At 46.9% G+C, this 15,858-nt stretch overlaps 1 protein-coding gene across 1 annotated transcript in view; it reads right to left on the bottom strand.

The window, feature by feature from the left end:
• Window positions 1-13,656: 13,656 nt before the first annotated feature.
• The window catches only part of ITSN1 (intersectin 1), a 248,386-nt gene continuing 246,184 nt past the window's right edge, over window positions 13,657-15,858 (bottom strand). Inside the window, exon 42 of the mRNA XM_028492624.2 lies at window positions 13,657-14,134. Within this exon, the coding sequence (XP_028348425.1) occupies window positions 13,986-14,134 (149 nt within the window). The 3' untranslated portion in view covers window positions 13,657-13,985. The remainder of the gene's footprint in view (window positions 14,135-15,858) is intronic.

Raw genomic sequence — 15,858 nt, 5'->3', positions numbered from 1 at the left:
GGCAGCAGAATGGCAGCTTTCTCAGCCAGCTGGCTGTCACAGCCCCCGAGAATGTCCTCTGAGCCAAGGAATGGCCAGGAGTGTCTGCACAGAATAGAATCACAGGACTTTCTCCCCTCTTGGGAGCAGGTATTCCAATGGAAGGTACAAGGATTGTTAGAAGTCACTGCTCTTTGGGGCTTCCCTGGTGGCGCAGTGGTTAAGGATCCGCCTGCCAGTGCAGGGGACGCGGGTTTGATCCCCGGTCCGGGAAGATCCCACGTGACGCGGAGCAACTAAGCCCGTGCGCCACAGCTACTGAAGCCCGTGCGCCTAGACCCCGTGCTCCGCAACAAGAGAAGCCACTGCTCACCACGACTAGAGAAGGCCCACATGCAGCAATGAAGACACAACGCAGCCAAAAATACAAATAAATAAATAAATGCATGCAAGTCCCTGCTGTGTGGCAGAGCTGCCCACTGGTCCTGCCCATTAAGGCCTTTCCAGCTGGGCTCAGGGAGCCAAACTCGAAATAAATCTTTTTGCTTCTCTGATAATTACAATCATCCTGAAACTGCCCGAAGAGATAAACACTTAACCAGGTGTGCATGCAGCCACCATACTTCAGGTCATAAAATACATCCTGACAGGACTAGAACATCTGCAGCCACAGTGAATGTGTTACTTCACTGGGATAGTAACCCTTTCCCAGACTGTAGAGTGACCTAGTCGGGAGTAAGAGCCACTCTACAAAACTCGTTCAACAGGAAGTTTCGTAAGAGGGGCTATGACATGCCGTCCGCGGTGAGTCCCGTGATGTTCACTGCTTTGCTCTCTGCAACGGTAGGCGAGGTGACTGAGAACGCATCTTGGAGCATTTGGGGGTGTACGTGCAAGCCTCTGCTGTTCCAACCCACGAAGCGTCCCACCTTCAAGGCTCGGTTTCCACCCCTGTAAAGGGAAGAAGCAGTAATGCCCACTCCCAGAGTAGCTGCAAGATTCTGAGGAGCTTAGTACCAGGTCTCACAGATGTAAAGGTGTCAGCAAAGGGTGTTTGTTGGTTACTGGTCCAAAGGCCTCTGACACCTCTGGGCTGTCTGACCCCAGGGGTTAAACACTGCACCTGACAGGTAGTAGTCACTCAAGCAAGGTCATCTGGCAAGTCATTCTGCCTGCCAGAATCTCCTGTCTTCAAGAGTCATTCAGAACTCCTGGTTCCTGCTAGATCATTAGGATGACTCGCTCCATCAGTCCTCCAGGGAAGTCTCTCCCCAGTAAAATGCCCTTAATCCTGACATAAAACACCCCTAATTGAAGGATGCTCTGCAGTTTTCAAGGCCATTTCATGTATAGCTTACTTAAGCTTTGTAACAGCCTTGTGGTCCAGGTGGGACAGACATCACCCCACTCTACAAATGAGGAAAGAGATGGAGGGGCCTTAGAGATTTGCCCAGGACCACGGGCTCGGATGGCTAGTGGGACAGGTCCCAGAGCCCAGGCCCTTCACTACTCCTGCCCCCAACTCTGCCCCATTCTTTGCTCGTTCCACCTTGTCACTGGCCACACCCTGGCACATGGTCCCTCATCACTGGAGCCAACAAGCCAAGCTAACCTTAGGTGAGTCCCTGTGTCCCCTCCCACTTTGTCCCTAAGATGCTCCTGATTCACCCCTTAACCCGGGTCAGCTCTCCCCTACACTTTCCCTCCTGTGGGCCTTGTTAGGGAAGATAGAGTGGTCCAGACAGCAGCCATCGCAGGCGCCCATTCCTTGGTCACCCTCCAAGTGTTTGGACAGCAAACTGATTCCCTTCCCAGAACTACCCACCCCTGCCCACCCAGGGGCGGGACAACGGCAGCTAGGAAGTCCTGCAGGGCAATGAGGGACCCAGGGCCACATCCTAGGGCTCAGATCAATGTGCCCTCCATCTGCCATGACATTTCCCTCCTGGCTGTCACGTTGCTGAAAATCTGGCCTCCTCCTGGCAAACCAGCTCCACGATCACCTAACATGTCAACTGACAGAGACACCACTTTGGGTCTCACGGTTCTCTCCCAGGAGCCGGGAGTGCTCAGGCTGGTGTGTGGCCCCAGTATGCAGTCACCTAACTTTCAGCTGGACATCTGGCCACCCAGCCAGGGACTACATTTACCAGCCTCCCTTGAGGGACATGATCATGGAGCTAAGTTCCAGCAGATGAGAGGAGAGGAAATGATGTGTGTGCCTTCCCGACTGGCCTCACGAGAACCAGGCACACAATTCCCTTTCCCTCTGGCTAGATGCGGACGAGACAGGGGAGCTGGGGCAGCTGCGCTTCAAGGTAAAAGCTAAGTGATTTCAAGGCCCTGCCGGGCCTGACCTCGGACCTCCGGGCTGTTAACATGAGGGAGAATAAACCTGTCATTGAAGCCACGGGGTGATGGGTCTCTAAGTCTCAGTGGCTGCGTCTGTAACCCCGCCAACGCTCTGGTTCGCCAAGACTCACCTGCCTTCCTCCTGGCTTGCTTCCTGATGGCAGCGGGGCTCACACTGCACCAGACAGGGCATCACACACTGCACACCCCTGTCAAACCACAAGTTTCCAAGATACATGACGGCTGATAGACAAAGTATCTTTGGGGGTAATACTGCCCAAATCCTGCAGAATCAAACTCAACAAACTCCCTGTAAATTAAGCACATAGAAATGGGGGGAAATGGTGAAATGCTTCAAACACTGTCGTACGTGGTCATCAGAGATTAACCCAGAGATCCGTGGACAATGATATTCTTCACGGCACTTTTCTACCAAGGTGAAAATTTTAAAGCAGCCTCAACATGTAACCATTCAGGATTCTTTTTAAAAATCAGGGTAAACTGGAATACATTCAGGCAATGGGATACTATGAAGTTCTTAAAAATCAAGTTGTTGAAGAATGGAGAGAGATGATAGATAGATAGATAGATAGATAGATGATATAGACAGATGATAGAGAGATTATAGATATAGCTATATAGATATAGATCTGATTGAAAAGAAAGCAATCAAAATATAAGTGAGATGATTTATGTAAATTGTATAATTGAACAGGGCCTTGCATAAGGGAAGTGTTCAAGTTTATTAGTTATAAATATTACAAGAGCCTCTAAAATGCATATGCAATGCACACACACACACACACACACACACACACACAAACATGCACGGAAAAATAACAGGAATAATGTGCATCAGAATGCTAACATTTATTTTTGTGTGGAAGAATATCCCATTAAGTGATATTATTTCCTTTGTATTTTTCTGAGTTTGCTGAATTATCTGCATTAACAAATATTACTTCTGTAATTAGAAGGAAAGCAATAGATCTTCTAGAACAAAATGTTGCCTTGATTATGCTGGCTACGAAATGTAGTGAAATAGGCATTATTCAACATGTTTTATACCAGTGATCCCCTCCACCCACCAAGCTGTTCAGGGAGACCTTGTCAATCTCGGAGAAAACTAGGTGTAGTTTGGAAAAAGTACTTTATTTTCTTTGTTTTTCAATGACGTTTAATTTATTTTTAGAGCTTCAAATAACAACCAAGAAAATGGCCTAAGATTTTTTATGTTTATCAAAAATGGGGCCTACTGGTTTAAAAAAGGCAAAGATTTGCCGCTTCAGGATCAGTCTTTTTAATGTGCTATAATAATTCAACTAGTGTCCAGGCCAACCAGCGAATTTAAGGGATTTGATCATATTTAGATCAATCAGTGATGAAATAAGGAGGAATTGCCTTAAAACCAGAAGTGAAGAAAATGCTAGAGCTTTCCCATGGAAATTTAGGTTACAGTAAAATTCTGTGTTGGTTTGCTAATTCGACCCAGAGTTAAGTCAAAGTTCTGAACATGTGGCGTTTTTTGTGTTGGCAACTTCTTTGGGGAAAGCCCGAGGAAACCCTCTGAATGTCTCTGCAAGACAATATTCACTTTTGCTTTCCCCTCACCTCCCCGGCATGTCTCATGGTACACAACATAGAACTTCTGAAATTCTCAGAAGTACTTGGTACAGGAAATCCATTTCTACTTTGTGCTAACATTTGTCTGAAGAAGGCGTGGGGGAGTTGAAAGGGTGGTTGGTTTGGTTTGGTTTTTTATGTTTATTTTTGCATAAATTTCCTTCCACAACTAGAGCCTTGTCTGTGGGAAAAGGAAACACACAGGAAGAGATGCCATTTGCACAGCTGTCAGCCTGCTCAGAAAGGAGGTGGGGCAGAAAGAACCCAAAACAATCCACCGTAACAGGGTTGTTTTTTCTCCTTTTATTCATGAACTATGTGAATTTAAACCATACGGGTCAAAATGACCAAAGAGTTGTTTGGAAGAGATTCTTCTTTTTAGATTCAAGATACACAGGAATAGCCATCTGTATTGATGTTGCTACTGGTTTAAAGAAAAAAAAAAAAACCTCAGTTATCATAATCTTGATCAGTAAAATTTAACATTTCTTACATAATAAGGTGCCAAAGGAATGCTCAGACAGCAAAACTAACCTCAGTTTCTTTCAAACAAAAAAGAAACCTAATGTTTTGGCCCTGCTTCAACAAACCTTAGACAAATACATAATTCTACAATTTATAATAGTGTCTAGTAATTTTTAGAACTCCATTGACATTACACATCAAACAATAGAGTCTCCCTTTGATGGGAAATTAAACAGTACCGTAATTTGGCAACGGAAGTATATTACAGTCAACAGGACGTCCATCAGGGGTGGCTTAGTCCCACCCCTGGGCAGGGCTGTAAGGGGAGCAATATGCCACCAGCACTGTGACACATTTGTCACTGGAAACACAAAGGACTCATGTCAGGATTGACACATTCTTTTCTAAACAGACGAAGGCTAAGTGGAATGGCTTGAAGCAGTCACTACTGGGCAGGACCCCACATTCTCTGGCTTTTCTTGACCCCAGACTTTTGGAACAACCAGGGCCCAAAGGGCGCTTGGCTGGCTGGCTCATTCCCACTCACAGCCCTCTTGCCACACCAGCCACGAGGGCTTGGTGCCCAGGAAGACGGCCAGGACTTACTCTGGGTGAGTGGAACGGAGCTTGTCCACTTCTGCTGGCTGGCTTTAGATGGCCTTCCCTGGCCACCTTGAACAGAGAGATCTCTAAACAGCTCCATGTTTGGAAATAAAGTCAGTTACATGCACATGGACAGTTCCTCAAGGGGATTTGCAGATTACTCATATGACAAGAGATTCCAGGAAGCTTTCAGAAGTCGCAGCTCCCCACACCCCTGAAGTCCAGGAGGTCACCTGGACTCCAGCATTTGCCAATTTCAGGCATGTCGAAAAAGGACTTTGACTGTTGGTTGACAGCATTAGGAAGCACACAGCTGGTTGAAAACCGAAGGCACGCACTCCCCATTTGTCCTTTCAAGCCATGGCCCTCAACTTTCCACAAATGGCGATCCATATGCAACACCCCCCGATCACCAGGAACTGGCTATTTTCGCCACTGCATCATTCCCAGCTTGTTAAGGGAGGGGTTGAACTCACGGGGTTGCCACCTCCTGAAATGACCTCTGAATGCACCTCTCGGGTTTAGACCTTGAGTTTCACAGGATTTTGCATTCCATCCCTCCCTAGGTGGCCTGCAGGGACATTTCTGGTAGCAAAGTATAAAAAGTCTGTGCCCCAGAAGTAGCCTGGACCTCTGACCCTTTTCTGGGACAGGGAAAAAGAGGAAGGTCTCTTGCCCTGGGGTCTCCATCATGGACACAGGCACCTAGGAGGCTGCTCTGTGCTGCCTGTTCTGTGTGCCAGAAACAGCTTAACCCAGAAAGCCCCAAACTTCATCCTTCAACCCACCCAGCAGTGCCACAGGAGAAGACGGTGAGGATGACCCAGGAAATTTCATGGAAAATGCAAACACCAAAGGGACGTGCTGAATCTATCCAGAAAGAGAACTGCAAAGGGTGAGCCAGGGTGGGTCAGGGGGTGGCCTCCCTCCCACGTCAGGAACTCTCTAGAAGGATGGTTAGGTCCACCCAAGATTCCTGACCAATCTGCCAGAACCCATGGAAGCTTCTGGAGCACATCACACGGATCTGATGGGAAACAGGCTCTCAGTCCTCCCGTCCTACCTGTTTAATGAAATACCTGGGTCTCATCCAAGGTCACGGCTAGAAGGTACTTATCAGTTTATCGCAACACCACCCACTTTATTTAAATTCATCACATTCTATGCCCCTCAAAAATGACTTCTTTGAATTTCTAACGTATGCAACTCGGATTTTCTTTTTAATATAAGAAATTTAGTTGGGTTGAACCCAAGTAATCTGATTAAGTATTTTCTACTCCTGGGATAGGTTTTTAATTTTTTTTCTATAGTTTTATGCACTTACATTAGATTCCTAAAATACTCTCATATACATACAGAAAAATAATCTCTCAATGACAAATCACATTTTACAATAACAAGTTAAATATTTATAACTACAGAATCTGTGTTAGTTTATGCAACATTTAACCATAGCCTCTTACACACTATATGTACATTTAGTCATGGACATTCCCATAAACATACAGCAGAGATTTCTGGACAAACCATTTAAAGAGCACAACTTTTTCACTTTATGTAGTGGAATTCTGCATTTTTCTTAGCTGGAAACTGTATAAAACGCAGAAAATCGGAAGCTAAGAACTGATTATCATACACAGGACATTTTTGTTGCAGATTCTCATCTGTTTGCATGTATTTACACATATATTGACCACCTATAGATGTGAAGATACAAAGCTGATGTAGCTAAGGCAATAGGACATGAATTGTATGACTGCCAAGTTGTCTATCTAGGCAAGGGCTATGAAGGGGTAAAAGAAGTGGGCCAGGAGGGTACAGACCTCAGCCTGCTGGGCTTCAGCAGACAAGATCTGAAGTTGGTTTTACAGTTCAAAGACACTTGGGCTATTGGCGATGTATGTTTTAAATGCATGTGTTAAAATAAATATCATTATCAAAGATCTTGCTAGAATATCTACTTTCCAATAGTGAATATTTAGCAGATGACATTATAAGGATGTTGATTTGTAAAATGTACACCAAAATGTTCATTCATGAAAACTAACGTTGACACAATATTAATTAAATGCCTCTAGAAAACACTTCTGAACTTTCAGTAGTCTGGACGATGGCAATACACGTAGAAACAAAGCTGTAATTTGCTATTTCGTTCAAAGTGACGCCACCAGATCCATGCAAGATGAATTTGATATTTCTGTTCAACTTTCTGTCAACATTTTTACTTAGCAAACTTTATAATCCCAGACAGAATCGGGAAACATAGACGGGATTATTGCTCTCTGTGTGTAGAAGTGAAATCGATTTGCAAAGACAAAGCAGAAGTGCCAAGGTTTTGGAGCATCCAGCCGAGTGCTAGAAAACTCCAGCGAAAGAAAGTAACAATAACCACACAGCAGGAGGGACAACTCCATGGTCAGCTGCCTCCCCGGCACGTGGTCTTCTAGCACTCGAGGCTACTCACGCAGTGGGGTCTTTCCTCTCTCTTCACATCACCCTGCTCATGGATGGGATCCCATGGGGGAGATCCCAGCTGGGAAGCCGCTGCCCCTCTGACGCAAGAGCCCTCCGGACACCTGTGGAGCAAGGGACCAGCCGGGGCAGGGTGGCCGCTGGCTTCCCTCTGTCCAGGGAGTGGAGATGGGGGAGCAGCGCCCAGCCCCAGGGGAAGGGGCACTGCCCACTACCCTACCCCCGCCAGCTCTCCATTCTTGATACCATCACCTGGATGGTCACTTGAAAGGCAGAGGCTGGAAAAGCCTCCCTGTCCTACCAGCAAAGAGGAGACAAGCCCCCAGTGGATGACTAATGACTAAAAGGAAGGGTTTTATTTCAAATCAGTGGGTTAAATGGTAAAGGCTTGGAGGCCTCTTGGCACACGTGACCTGCCCTGGACTGGGAGCCCGGAGACCAGGCGCATCTGTCAGCTAGGGGCTTGGGTCCTGTACCCTGTGATTGGTGCAGACCATTTGTGCCTTTACAAAGTAAGAAGCCAAAGGTGAAGCCCCACTTGCTTCAAAAATCAACTGAAAATACAGTGTGACCAGGTCCAGCTTCATGGGTGTCCAACCTGTGCAGTCACATGGGACCCTGTGCTTAAGGGGGCCTGCTCTTCATTTAATTCTCTGCTGTCATCACCTCAAAATTCTTCATAATTTTGAACAAGGGGCCTCACACTTCCATTTTGCACTCAGCCCACAAATTATGTAGCGGGTCCTGAGTGTGACTCTGGGAGGGTCAGACCAACCTGTTTTCCTGTTCAATCCACATATCCACTCATTCCTCCCGGTGCACATGCAAACATACACACACACACACACACACACACACACACACAGAGGTCAGACCAACCTGTTTTCCTGTTCAATCCACATATCCACTCATTCCTCCCGGTGCACATGCAAACATACACACACACACACACACACACACACACACACACACACCCCGCATGCAATGATCGGCATGGCCCCAGCAGTCCCTTTACATCCGCAATCCCAGAAGTCACAGTCTCCGAGTAGAGACTCTGCTATCCAGTCCAAGCAGAGGGGACCTTACTTCTAGAACCCTTCTTGGGGAGAGGGCACCTCACCCAGTGCACCCGCCCCGCGTCAGCCCAGGAGTGGGGGGACACCTCTGACTTGCACCTAGGGCCCCTGCAGGGATGAATCTCACGGGCCTTCATCAAAGCAGATGCAGAAAAGGCAGGAAGGCGAAGAACCCCTTATAGCCCCAACCCCAGCAGGAGAGAAAGGCAAGGTGTCACCAGGTACCCCAGGGGTGCTGGGTTCGAGTCTCATGCCCGCTTCTAACCCTCCCCCGCCCCCACCCAGGAGAGAAAGGCAAGGTGTCACCAGGTACCCCAGGGGTGCTGGGTTCGAGTCTCATGCCCGCTTCTAACCCTCCCCCCCCCCACCACCCGCCACCCCACGCCTTCCGTCTCAGACCCAGCAAGTTCGTTCCGTGGTTTACACGAGAGCAAGGCCCGGGAGCTTCAGTAGGTGGAGCCAGCGCCCAGGGATCCGCCAGTGGGACCTGCAAGTTTCCAACGGGGAGATCGCCCCCTAGCGGTGACAGTGGGTAGAACGGCAGCTGCGGGTTCCTCAACCAGGCTCTGCAAAGCCTCCACCGGCACCCACCCCTTCTCTGGCTCCTGCATCACCCTCTTTGCTCCAGGCCCCATTCTGTTTAGGCAGAGAAACGGGAGGAAATAAGGGGTTTGAGTATGAGAGGAAAAATGCAAAGGAACATAGTTTTAGGAACACCGCCGCATAGGAATGTTATTCTTTTCAATGAAAAAAGTACAAAACCAGAGTTCCTAGAAGAAAAATATGCATTCTTTCCACTGCATAAAAAGAAACCCTGGTTACTGGATAATTCTCAGTAAATATCAGAGAAACGTTCAACTTTGTTCAAGGCTGACCATGTAAGCCCACTTCTGAACAGTTTATTTGATGGGCTTTGAATCCTAAAATATTCACTCTCTTCAGATGATTTTAACAGTGTAGGCTGGTATAGAAAGTAGAACAAAATCTTATTAAAAAATGACTCACAAAACACCCTGACATACAGTAGGGACAAATTTACCCTGAAATATGACAACCACACATAGTGCTGAACATGTTATTATGTGGGTGTTTTCTGGTTCCCCGAGGCCAGATTAAAGAGGGTTCCTTTCAGTGGAGGAACTGACTGAACCTGCATGTCACTGAAATAATTATTTGGAGGTGGAGATGAATTTTTACAAGCACTGGCTGTTATTCAAATGACTTAAAGTTAGATCTACAATTAGTCTGTGAAAGCCACAAAGGCAGGCCCCTCCTCATCACCTCCCAGCCCCTCGGATGGTGTTTGGGTCCAGAATGGGGACTCCCTGAATGAACAGTGCGCTATTAACAGTGCTGACCGTGTTACTGAGAGACCACAACCCAGAGACGGGACTTTCCAACTGTTGGCATCTGGGTTTTAATGCTCCCAAGATAGGAAGCTATTAGAAGTTTTCTATCTTTCATGTGGCATGAGTTTTCCATGCTAATCAGGAATAGCTTTTGGTTCCTAAAGATAGCAGGTTATGTACTTTAGTTGAGCCTGGTGACCTACAAACATATCCTGGAACTGACACAATGCAGGGTGAAGAAATGGGAGTTCTAGAAGGTTCCTTTCCTCTAGCTCAAATACACAGCTGCTTTCCAAGTGCAATAAACATCCCAACCATATTGACACAATACTAAGTGGCCCCCATAAAACATGTCTCAGGGCACTGCCAGCTGAGCCTTGGCATCGGATCTGAGCCATTCCCTGCAGTCAGGAGAAGCCCCTGAGTGCAAAGAGAAGGCGGTATTAGTTTTACCAGATACCCCTTAGGGTGGCTCAGACCACAGCATCTGAGGGCTTCACCGTGTCACTGATTCACTGATATGCTTCCACCTGGTAGGAGTTAAAGTCCTAATCCTAAAAACCAAACAAGAATATCCAGCCTTGTCTGTTGTCATCACCTCACTTTCTGCACAGGAAGCTCTGAACTTTCAAAGCAAGTACATCTGGAGTAGGCAGACCCGATGGTAACCTCACACTAACTTCAAGTCTGAAATTACCCTGCCACCTCTAAAGTATGCAGGCGTCCATTTCAAAGTGCTAGTGTCCACGGTAGAACTCATCTCCAGCCTCAAAGAGAAGGGAGAATGCAGTGAATTGAAATAAAATGAAAAACTACTTGCTGTTGCCAATGGAAATTCTTAAAATCTTTACATACACAAAACAAATATTCTTCTTGCGAATCAAAAAGGCCCAACCAACTAAGAAAAAATTATTTGGAGTAGAGATAGAGAAGTCTTTTTCTGCTCATACAAAGTACTGGCAAACTTTAAAACAGACCCCAAGGATCTCCTTTCAAATAGAACCAGAAGCACTTCATTCACTCCCCCTTGCTCTACAGTCCCATCAGATTCTAGAACGCCCCTGTTCTGTTGTGGTCAGTGGCTTTACACTTGCACCAGGCAACTCCTGGAGGGACAGGAGTTTGGGGTACCAGGTCACCGAGACAATGCAAGTGGTCAATTTATCCATTTTCTGGTGGAATTTTTTTTCCAACTCAATTCAATGCTACTCAACCAGCTGAAATCAGTTACTTTCATAGACTTAGGTCATGCTTAAATTGTCCAAAAACCAAAGAAGAAAAGAATGATCCTTTTAACATGAACGTTCTTTGGGAGCATAGCTCTCTCCTCTGCCATCAGAGGTCAGGGGCATGTAGGAAGCCTGGTCCCAGTTTCTCAAGCATCCGTGGAGACCCCAGCCTAGAAAGGTCTCTCTCTGTGTGTCAGGCCAGCCCTGGGTCTGAATGAAGCTCAGGGCACAGCCCTGTGAGCAGAAAGGCCCCTGGCTGGGCTTAGAGGAGGTCAGCATGGCTCAGAGAAAAGGGAAGCTTGCGGGGGTGTCTAGAGGGCTGGGGTCAGAATGCCAGGAGGTAGTGGCTTGGAGAAACCCTGTGTTTCAAAAGCAAAGAGCTAGGAGATAGAAAGTTATTGGCAAGGGACATTTCATCTCTATGAAACACAGCCCAGGCAGCCCAAAAGGTAGAAGGGAAGGACCAGAGGTCAAAGAATTTGAGGCTCCACGCATCACCCACATTCCTGTATCTCACACACGACTCACGAGTCACAGCTGGATCTGAGGGCCAGCCTAACTCATCCATAAGGAGGATCAGTCACCTCACAAATTACCCCAGTGAGTACGAGGACAGAACTGCTGCCCTGGAGGAGCATCTAAAGGATGCTCAGTCTAGTCACTTGGGAAAAAAATTCACATATTGCTTCTTCATGCTACATTAAGTCCGATAATGGTACTCTGTGGGTGGGTGACCTGATGGACCTAAAAAGGCGACAAGATGCTTGTCATTGAGCACATCTCATCCTCCCTGCATGAACCGAGATGCCCGGCATTCACACTCAAAGAAAGCCGATGAAGAAAAGGGAGAACAGAAAGAAAAGGATTGGAATGGTGACCCCATTTCCGCAGGTAACCCTTCTTTTTCTACCATAGTAACATGTCCTTCTTCAGAAGTACACTGAACAAACTGCATCTGGTATAGAAATAGGAAAGCATGATTGGTAGGTCTATTCGTAGATTTAATTTAAAACAGTTTCCTAACAACATCAAAAAATATAAACTTAAAGTATTTGAACCATGTCTGCTGCTGGAAAGTGGTAAACGAATGCATGCTTGAAGTTGAACCGGGTCTCTAAGGTCTTCAGTTGAGGGTTTCTAACTAAAGGGTATATCTGCTTGCTTCAAAAAATACTTATGTCTGTTGTTCTTGATACAAAAGTCTACACTATCTAATAAATAAATAATAGAGTGTTTCTTAAAAGTATGAAATGTAAACTTTGTTGCCTTTTCTGACACACACATTTTAAAAATCGCTTGAACAAGGACAGGGCTCTTATGGGAAAGGATGACATGACATATTCAGTTCCCAGCAAAGGGGGTAGTTCACTCTGCCACTAGGTTGATGCTATCGTCAAAAAGTGTTTCTACAACCCTAATTAAATTCTAAGGACCTGCAGTCAAGGAGAACACCGTCTCACACAGGAAAGCTAGATTCCAGGACCGAGAGAACGCGCAAAGAACAGTAGATGAAAACGACAGACTGGGATTATGAGAACATTATCATGCAAACAAAATACGGCCCACACTTTTCATTAGCGAATCAAGTTCTTATGTGGTTAAGCAGCCTATCTCCTGGCATTTAAGGAGAGAAACTCAAAGGGCACAAGCCAGACTTGGCACGTGTTCATACACTCCTGACTCTGTCAACGCGCCATGTATTTTTCCATTACTGAGAGGTTGCTTGTGTACGGCGGGGTTCGGGAAGGAGTCTCAGGTCTTCTTCCCTGGAACTGAGGGGCTTGCATGCTTCTCGGGTCTCTCCCCCACCACGTTATAGATTTCCTCCACAGATTGTTACTTTTCCTTCTCACACCTTGGGGATGCCTTTGTGGGGAACGTACCAAAGACATCTGAGGAAATTTCCCATGATAATCAGGCAAGAGTAGGCTCAGATCTGGTCACCAACAAGGACTCTTGTGAAACATCACAGGACCTCCAAGCCAAGAGAGAATTTTCCAACCGGGCTGGCAACCAGGACCCCATAATGTCGGAAAGTAGCCCTTCAGGTGACCTGCTGTGATCTAATCCAGCAGAGTATAACTTGGTAGGTAACAGCCTTCCTTAACCATCTTCCAAGCATGCTGGAAATCAGAATCAGATCACCCGATAGTAGCCAGTGATAGTTTTCATTGACATCTAGCAATAAAAGACCTGGAGGAGACTGGCAAAGCTCTAACAACACAACCGCTGGAACCTTCCATGGACCAGCTCTTCAAAGAGCTAGACCAGTGTCTGATCGGGAGACCATCTCCCGAGTGATCAGATGCAGGGGAGCATTTCAAATGAGGTCCCAGTGGGAGAATGAGGTTCTGAAGCAATGACAAGATCATCGTGATTATTTCTAAACACACCAAGGACTCGGCATCGTAGGTCAGGGGGCCTACCTGGAGGCTGGTGGAGGTAAGAAACAGGAGGATTACATGAGTTCTCCAAAAATACAGACATGGCATTTATAAATCTATTTTACAGTAACCAGACCCAAGCCTCGGGCCCAGGGATGGGCCAGACTCCCAACCGAACGTAGCTGGAGGCGATGGGATTCCAAAGACCCTGGAAGCCATGATGAGCCCTGCAGTGAAAACAAAGGAAAACACAGTTTTGCTTCACAAAATGGGAAATTGTTTAGGGGAAGGATTGTCAAGAAGTATTCCCAGAAGCTTTGAGGGTCCTGTCTTTGCTGTCCTGTTGCCCTGTGGCTGAACACCAAACGGTGGTCCTCGAAAAGCAACACCATTTCCAGACAGCATCTGCTGCCTCAGGCTGGAACGCTGCCAAGCACACCCTGGGCCGGCTCCCTAAGGCTCATCAAACAACTGCAGGTCCAAGCGGACCACGATCTCTCCCGTGGGAACTTCATGCAGCAGGAGACACTTTGTAACTGGACCCTTGGAGCCCTGGTCCTTCTTGATGTCAGCCACGCGGATCTCCGTCCGACCCAAAAAATCTGAAAGGAGAAACACACAGACCCTCCTCAGAGAGGATTCCTTCTCTTCAAGGCAGGTACTTGGCATATTGGGAATGTCCCAGCAAGTTGTTATACTCTTCCTTCCTCCAAAGGGGAGTTAGGTCAGTTTCCGAGAATCCAGGGACTACAATGACAGCATAATTATTTTTAAATAAATTTATTTATTTTATTTATTTATTTTTGACTGCATTGGGTCTTCGTTGCTGCACGCGGGCCCTCTCCAGTTGCGGCGAGCGGGGGCTACTCCTCGTTGCAGTGCAGGGTCTTCTCATTGCAGTGGCTTCTCTTGTTGCAGAGCATGGGCTCTCAGCACAAGGGCTTCAGTAGTTGTGGCTCGGGGGCTCTAGAGCGCAGGCCCAGTAGTTGTGGCGCACGGGCTTAGATGCTCCGCGGCATGTGGGATCTTCCCAGACCAGGGCTTGAACCCATGTCCCCTGCACTGGCAGGCAGATTCTTAACCACTGCGCCACTGGGGAAGCCCAGCATAATTTTTAAATGAAGTGAAAACAAAAAGGTACCAGGATGGGGATGAAGGAGAGCCCAGAAGGAGCTCAAAACACAGACTTTCCTCACACTCGAGGACCCCCAAAGGGCTATGAGCTTCCTGGGAGGCAAATGCAAAACCAGATGTCCTATCAGCTGCACAATTTGCAACTTACATGAAATTTAAAGAAATTGTCCAGAAGAAAGTCAGCTATTTCTGGGACAAAAATTGGACAGCAGTTTCTCCCAGGGCTTGTCCCAGGAGCATGCTTCGTGATGTTACACTCCTTTTCGAAAAGTCAAGGATGGTGAACGAGGGCTGGTCCTTATAATGCACCACTGTAAGTGCCAGAGAGCAAACTCGAGGGGGTGGGGAGGAGGTGACAGCATGGGAGCTGCATGCTTCCAGCCATGCTCCCAGGACAATCTCAACACCACTTTTTATCAAATATTGAGTGTCAGTATGAGAACGGACGTGAGCGTGTTTGAAAGAATTTTTGATGCTGTGCAAATGCACAATGGTGTTAAACGGGCCTCCAGACCATTAACTCCTTCATTTTTTCATTCAACAATTAGTTTTTGGAATATACTATGATCCAGGAACACTTGTACAGGAAACAGCTTTTCTTTCAACGGTTAAAACCTGGGAATTTCTTCTGGTGGAAGATACCGGTTTATTTTGCCCTTTGTGCATTTCATGGAAATGATCTCTGAAGTAAGAACAATACTAGGATTTGCAATTTAAACTCTAGTGGAGCTGCCAATGTGTCGTGGTATTTCACTACTAAAAAAAAAAAAAAATCCAACCTCAAGCCTTTATTTATCAGAATAAAAACTGCCAGTGAGGGACTTCCCCGGTAGCTCAGTGGTTGAGAATCCACCTGCCAATGCAGGGGACACGGGTTCAATCCCTGCTCCGGGAAGATCCCACATGCCGCGGAGCAACTAAGCCTGTGTACAACAAGTACTGAGCCTGCGCTCTAGAGCCCGTAAGCCACAACTACTGAGCCCGCTTGCTGCAACTAGGGAAAGCATGTGCGCAGCATGGAAGACCCAACGCAGCCAAAAATAAATAAATTAAAACACAAATTGCCATTGAAACACAGTGCTTAAGAGCCCAGACTTGGGCTTCCCTGGTGGCGCAGTGGTTGAGAGTCCGCCTGCCGATACAGGGGACACGGGTTCGTGCCCCGGTTCGGGAAGATCCCACGTGCCGCGGA

Source organism: Physeter macrocephalus, chromosome 8 (genome assembly GCF_002837175.3).
Source record: "Physeter macrocephalus isolate SW-GA chromosome 8, ASM283717v5, whole genome shotgun sequence".
In the NCBI taxonomy this organism is placed as follows: domain Eukaryota; kingdom Metazoa; phylum Chordata; class Mammalia; order Artiodactyla; family Physeteridae; genus Physeter; species Physeter macrocephalus.
The sequence above is the reverse complement of the archived record's forward strand: the minus strand, read 5'-3'. Positions and strand labels throughout refer to the sequence as shown.